Here is a 6,000-nt window from a genome sequence, read left to right as displayed (position 1 = left end):
CTGGGGATGCACAGGACCTCGCACTTGCACCCCGGCCTCTGCAAATGTCCTGATGGACGCTGCTGCTGAGCCAGGCCTCTGGGAGACAGTGTTACTGAGGTTCTCCTGCCCTGCGTTTCTCACTGTCTCCTGTGCCGGGCACTCAGGTACACGGAGGGGATCCAGCGCATGCTGGACCACTACCACCTGCTCATCAACACGCTGAACGAGGCAGAGGTGGTGCTCCTGGATGACCACTCACAGGAACTGCTCCGCGTGTTCCGGTCTGGGTACAGGAGGCTGAACTGGAACTCACTAGGTAACAGGGCCCGGGCGCCTTCTGGTTTATTGTGCAGTTAGTTATTGTGTGTTGGTTGGGGTGCTGTGTGGGCTTCCTTGTGAGTGTGTGTGTATGTGTGCATGCAGAGGCCTGGGGGAGCCTCCCTCTATCATTTCCTGTACTGTCGGCCACGAGACGGAGTCTCTCTCTGCTCTGGAAGCTTGCAGTTTCGGCTCGGCTGGCTAGCCAGTGAGTTCTTAGGCTCTGCCTGCCTCTGCTCCTGGCTCTGGGGTACGGGTATGTGCAGTCTTGTCCAGCTTTGTAGGTGGGTACCGGGGATTCAAACTTATTCCTCATGTTTATAGAGCAAATGCTCTTTTCTAGTCATCTACCTGGCCAGCCCCTTCTTGTAAAACCAAAATATCACAATATGCTAATATAATCTACACAAACTTATGTAAGTGCCCGTGCACACATACACTTATACACACACACACATTTATATACACGTACGCACAGATAAATGCACATAAAATTACACACACACATCTATACACATACATGCATGCACATAATTATACACACATGCATACACATGTGCACACACGTATATTCACACACTTATGCGCTATATGGGCATACATGCACACACACTCATAAACACATGACACACGCACATATACACACAATCATACACATGTGTGTTGTATAAACACACATATACGTGCACATATGTGTACACACATACACATATGCACACACTCAAACACACATGCCATGCAAATGTGTACACACACATATACACATACACACTTATTCACATATATGTAGCCCTCATGTACACAAATATGAACACACACATGTCTGTGGATGCAATGAAACTCACTACTTCTTGAAGAGACCGTGCCCAGCCTCTCTGTCCCAGGCCACCAGGGTTGAGTGGCTCTTAGCCACTGCTCAGTCAACACAGCTGCAGGAACAGGGTCTGTGAGCTAAGTGGCACCACCGTGGGTGACACAGATGCCGGTGGGAGGGCAAGGAACAGAAGAGATGGAACCGAGTTGCTTTCTCTTCCCCAAGGAATCTCCGACTACATCACTCGCTGCAAACAGGCCATCGGCAAGTTCGAGTCTCTCGTCCACCAGATTCATAAGATCGCCGAGGACATCGCCTCCAGGCTTACCCTAATTGAGTCCGTCAACCTGTTTAGGTACCCAGTCTCCAAAACTGAGGAAGGGCTCCCAGGTAGGCCTGGCTTCCGGCTCATCAACCGTGGAAGGAAGCAGCAGCCCCATGGTCACCGTCTCTCTGCTCCACACACTGTGACTGGGAAAAGCTGCTCTAACCACCCCGGCCCTTTCCTTGGAAGTATTACGGCCGTGTTCCACCCTCTGCCATGTTCTGTTACTTAATGGTTTTATAGCTTGCAGCCATTACTAGTCCCAGTCCTGGCCTGGAACCAGGGCCTCTCACACGCGTAGCTAAGTGCTCCACCACCAAGCCCTCCAGAGTCTTGATTTTGAGAAAGACAAAAATCTCACTATGTACACCAAGCTGGCCTCAAACTCACAGAGATCCATCTGCCTACCTCTGCCTTCTGAGTACACCATATGTACACCATGCCTGGCTCAAAACTCACTTTCCATGAGTAACTTTGAGATGCTTCTGTCAATGACTTTTTTGTTTTGTTTTGTTTTGTTTTTTGAGACAGGGTTTCTCCGTGTAGCCCTGACTATCCTGGAACTAGCTCTGTAGACCAGGGTGGCCCCCAACTTAAATATCAGCCTGTCTCTGCCTACTGAGTGCTGGAATTAAGGGTGTGTGCCACTAATGTCCATCTGACTTAGCTTTTCTTGAGATGGCTCGCACTATGTTTGCCCAGGCTGGCTTTGAACTTGCCATCCTCCTGCCTCAGTGCTGGGATTGCAGGCGCACACCACCACACCCGGCCGTAAAACTTTGTTAATAGTCAGGTAAACTCTGTTTTATGGGCTTACACTTACTTTTCACTACACTAGTGGCATTTCAAGTCAGCTTAAACCAGCCAATAAAGAATTCAAAACTAGTCACCAAAGGATTCAAGAAAAACTTCACAGCCACCGGCTATGTGTGCGGCACCAGCACCATTATGATTCAGGCTGGTATCATTTGCTTTTTCCCTGAGGGGAGCCTTAGCTTGTTGCACTGGCTCTGTTTCCATGAGGACAGTCCATGACCCATGGCTGATGTGTGGACGGCTTCTACTGTGAAGTCCCGAGTCTCAGCTGCTGTGTGTAACTCAAGTCTCCCTCTGTAGGCATAAAGTTTCTTTGTTTCTTTCTCTCTCTCTCTCTCTCTCTCTTTTTTTTTTTTTTCAAGACAGGGTCTCTCTGAGTAGCCCTGGCTGTCCTGGACTTACTTTGTAGACCAGGCTGGCCTCAAACTCACAGAGGTCCACCTGCCTCTGCCTCTCAAGTGCTGGGATTATAGGCGTGTGCCACCATGCCCAGCTAAGTACTTTCTTTTTATAATTTTATCTAGTTTTATTTTATGTGTTTGGGTGTTTTTGCCTGCATGTTTGTGTACAGCATGCATGTAGTGCCTGTGAGGGCAGAGGACTGCATCAGATCCCCTAGAACTGGGGTTACAAGGGTCATGAGCTGCCATGTGGGTGCTGGGAACCAAACCCGGGGCCTCTGGAAGAACAGCCAGTGCTCTTGACCACTGAGCCATCTCTCCAGCCCCAAAGTAAAGTAATTTCTTTAATTCTTTTCTTTTTCCTTTTCTTATGTATTTGTGTGTGTGTGTGTGTGTGTGTATGTGTGTGTGAGAGAGACAGAGAGACAGTGAGACAGAGAGATAGAGACAGAGAGACAGAGACAGACAGACAGAGACAGACAGACAGACAGACAGACAGGAGACCTTTTTGCTTTTTCTTTGTGTGTGCGTGTGTGCGCGCGCGCGCGCGCGCGCGCGCGTGTGTGTGTGTGTGTGTGTGTGTGTGTGTGTGAGAGAGAGAGAGAGAGAGAGAGAGAGAGAGAGAGAGAGAGATTGATTGATTGCTGCAGTGTGCATGTGGAGGTCAGAGGACTTGGTCCTTTCCATCCACCATGTGGGTCCTAGGGATCGAACTCAGGATTTTCCGGCTTGGCGACAAACCTCCTTACCTGCCGAGCCATCTCACCGGCCCTTGAAGTACTTTCACGCTCCGGGGCTGCACGTGTGTAACTCTTGCCCCTTCTCCCCAGGTGTAAAAGAATTCTTTGAGCACATTGAACGAGAAAGAGCCAGGGACGTGGACCACATGGTCCGATGGTACTTGACTATCGGGCCTCTGCTGACCAAGGTTGAAGGCCTGGTCGTGCACACCAACACAGGCAGGGCCCCCAAGCTGGCCTCCTATTATGAGTACTGGGAAGGCAGGATCTACGACGTCTTGGGGAAGCTCATTCTGAAGTAAGTGCTCCTGTGTCCTGCATGGGTTGCCTGCGAGGCTGAGATGGGCACCTGAGCAGCAACTACATGGCGAGGCTGAGGAGGGAGGGGGACCCTCTGTGTGGACCCCTGCTCCTATGTGGCCCTTCTGACACACAAAAACTGCCCTGTGCCCCAGAAGAGCTTTTGTTTGGGTTGAGAGATGGACTTGGAAGACAGGTGACGCATCGCTTTTCCCTGGGGGCTATGCTCAGTCACCTGCTGGACCGGTCGCTGTGTATTGAGTCCTGGTTGCTAGGGACAGCCCAACACTGAAACTGATATCTTCTGTGGGCCCTGTGACCCAGCAGCACAGCCAGGCCAGCTGGGAGATACACACCCTATAGCCTGGGCTTGTTTTAAGAAGCCAGCCCATGCTGGGCATGGTGGCACACGCCTTTAACCCCAGCACTTGGGAAGCAGAAGCAGGTGGATTATTGTGAGTTCGAGGCCAGCCTGATCTACAAAGCGAGTCCAGGACAGCCAGGGCTACACAGAGAAACCTGGTCTCAAAAAACCAAAAAACCAAAAAAAAAAAAAAAAAAAAAAAAAAAGCCAGCTCATGAGTGGCATCTCCGCGACTCCTGATTGTGCTAGTAAAAGTGGCATTGCTGCACCACCACAGTGTCCTTTTAAAAAAGCCTACATATTTTAAATAATAATTAGCTATATAGCCGGGCGTGGTGGCGCACACCTTTAATCCCAGCATTTGAGAGGCAGAGGCAGGCGGATCTCTGTGAGTTCTAGGCCAGCCTGGTCTACAAAGTGAGTCCAGGACAGCCAAGGCTACACAGAGAAGCCCTGTCTCAAAAAACAAAAACAAAAAACAAAAAAACAAAAACAAAAACAAATTAGTTATATATTTTAACTTAAATGTATGTGCACATGAGTGCAGGTGCTGTGGGGGCCAGAGGCATTGGCTCTCCCTGCAGCTAGAGTTACAGTTAGCTCCCAGCCACCTGTCATGGGTACAAGAAACAATCTCGGGTTCTACAGGCTCCTTATCTGGAACTAGTTTCTATAGTATTTGTCTAATATGTGGTATTCTCCTGTTATTGATCCATCCACCAACACATTTCTCCATTCTGTCTGTTTAGCATCTATCCATCATATATTTATCCTTCTATCGCCATCTACCATCCATTCATGTTTATATCCACCCATACCCTCATCCATCCATCCATGCATCCATCTGTGCGTCTGTCTATCCGTCTGGCTATCATCCATCCATCCATCTGTCCATCCATCCATCCACCCATCCATCCATCCATCCATCTGGCCATCTGGCCATCATCCATCCATCCGTCCATCCATCCATCAATCTGTCTGTCTGTCCATCTGGCTATCATCCATCTATCCATGCATTCATCTACCATTGGTCTACCCACCCATGCATGCATGCACCCATGCATCCAAGCTTTCTCAGAAGTGGCCACTTACCTGGGCCTGGACAATGTCCTGGTTACAAACAATGGTCCCTGTCCTCTGAGAGCTGAAGAGAGATGACAGAGCAAGGAGATAACACCTGTTGAGTGATGGCCATGGAAGTACAGAAAGCATCCCCAGAAGACAGAGCAGGGGCTGCTGGGAATGGCTTTGGGTGGCCGCGCCACTATTTCCCACCAGTAGGCATTTGATGCCCCAAGCAGAAATGACCAAGGTGCTTAAATGTGGACAAGGGGTCTCTAGTCCTCTCCAGGGCCCACAAGTCTGCAGTGTGTAACGTAGTGACCCCTTGACCCCATGCTCTGCTCCCTCCACCAGAGCCTGGTGTATTTCACATACACCCTGGGTCTTACGTCTTTTGCACTCTCTCCCCCCACCCCCCGGCCACCACTTAGGAATCTACAGGCTTTCAACTCTCTGATCCTCGGAAATGTCCCTCTGTTCCAAGCGGAAACCATTTTGTCAGCTCCGGAAATCATCCTCCACCCTAACGCCAGCGAGATAGATAAGATGTGTGTCCACTGCACCCGCAACTGCGTGGAGGTCACCAAGGTAACAGCCAATCTGCCTGCCCACCTGCCTCCTGCCCATTGGTGGGTACAGCCAGAGAAGTGCCAGCAGACGCTGGCCAAGTGGCCTCTGGCCTGTGTAGAGTCCAAATTTGGGAGACAGAGAGAGACAAAGAGACAGAGAGACATACAGAAAGACATGGAGATGGGGGAGGGTGGCGGGGGCGGGGAGGGAGGGAAAGAAGCGCATGGCATGGTGACACACATCCTACATTGAGGCTGAGGCAGGAGGATCATGATTTCAAGGCTAGGCTTCAAGTTCCACACTAAGAC

At 50.2% G+C, this 6,000-nt stretch overlaps 1 protein-coding gene across 1 annotated transcript in view; it reads left to right on the top strand.

Annotated features, from left to right (window-relative positions):
* The window catches only part of Dnah10 (dynein axonemal heavy chain 10), a 121,154-nt gene that overhangs the window by 31,265 nt on the left and 83,889 nt on the right, over window positions 1-6,000 (top strand). The window contains 4 exon segments of the mRNA XM_051161444.1: window positions 147-298; window positions 1,340-1,504; window positions 3,487-3,694; window positions 5,554-5,710. Coding sequence (XP_051017401.1) covers window positions 147-298; window positions 1,340-1,504; window positions 3,487-3,694; window positions 5,554-5,710 — 682 coding nt within the window.

Source organism: Acomys russatus, chromosome 19 (assembly GCF_903995435.1).
Source record: "Acomys russatus chromosome 19, mAcoRus1.1, whole genome shotgun sequence".
NCBI classification, from domain to species: Eukaryota; Metazoa; Chordata; class Mammalia; order Rodentia; family Muridae; genus Acomys; species Acomys russatus.
The sequence above is the reverse complement of the archived record's forward strand: the minus strand, read 5'-3'. Positions and strand labels throughout refer to the sequence as shown.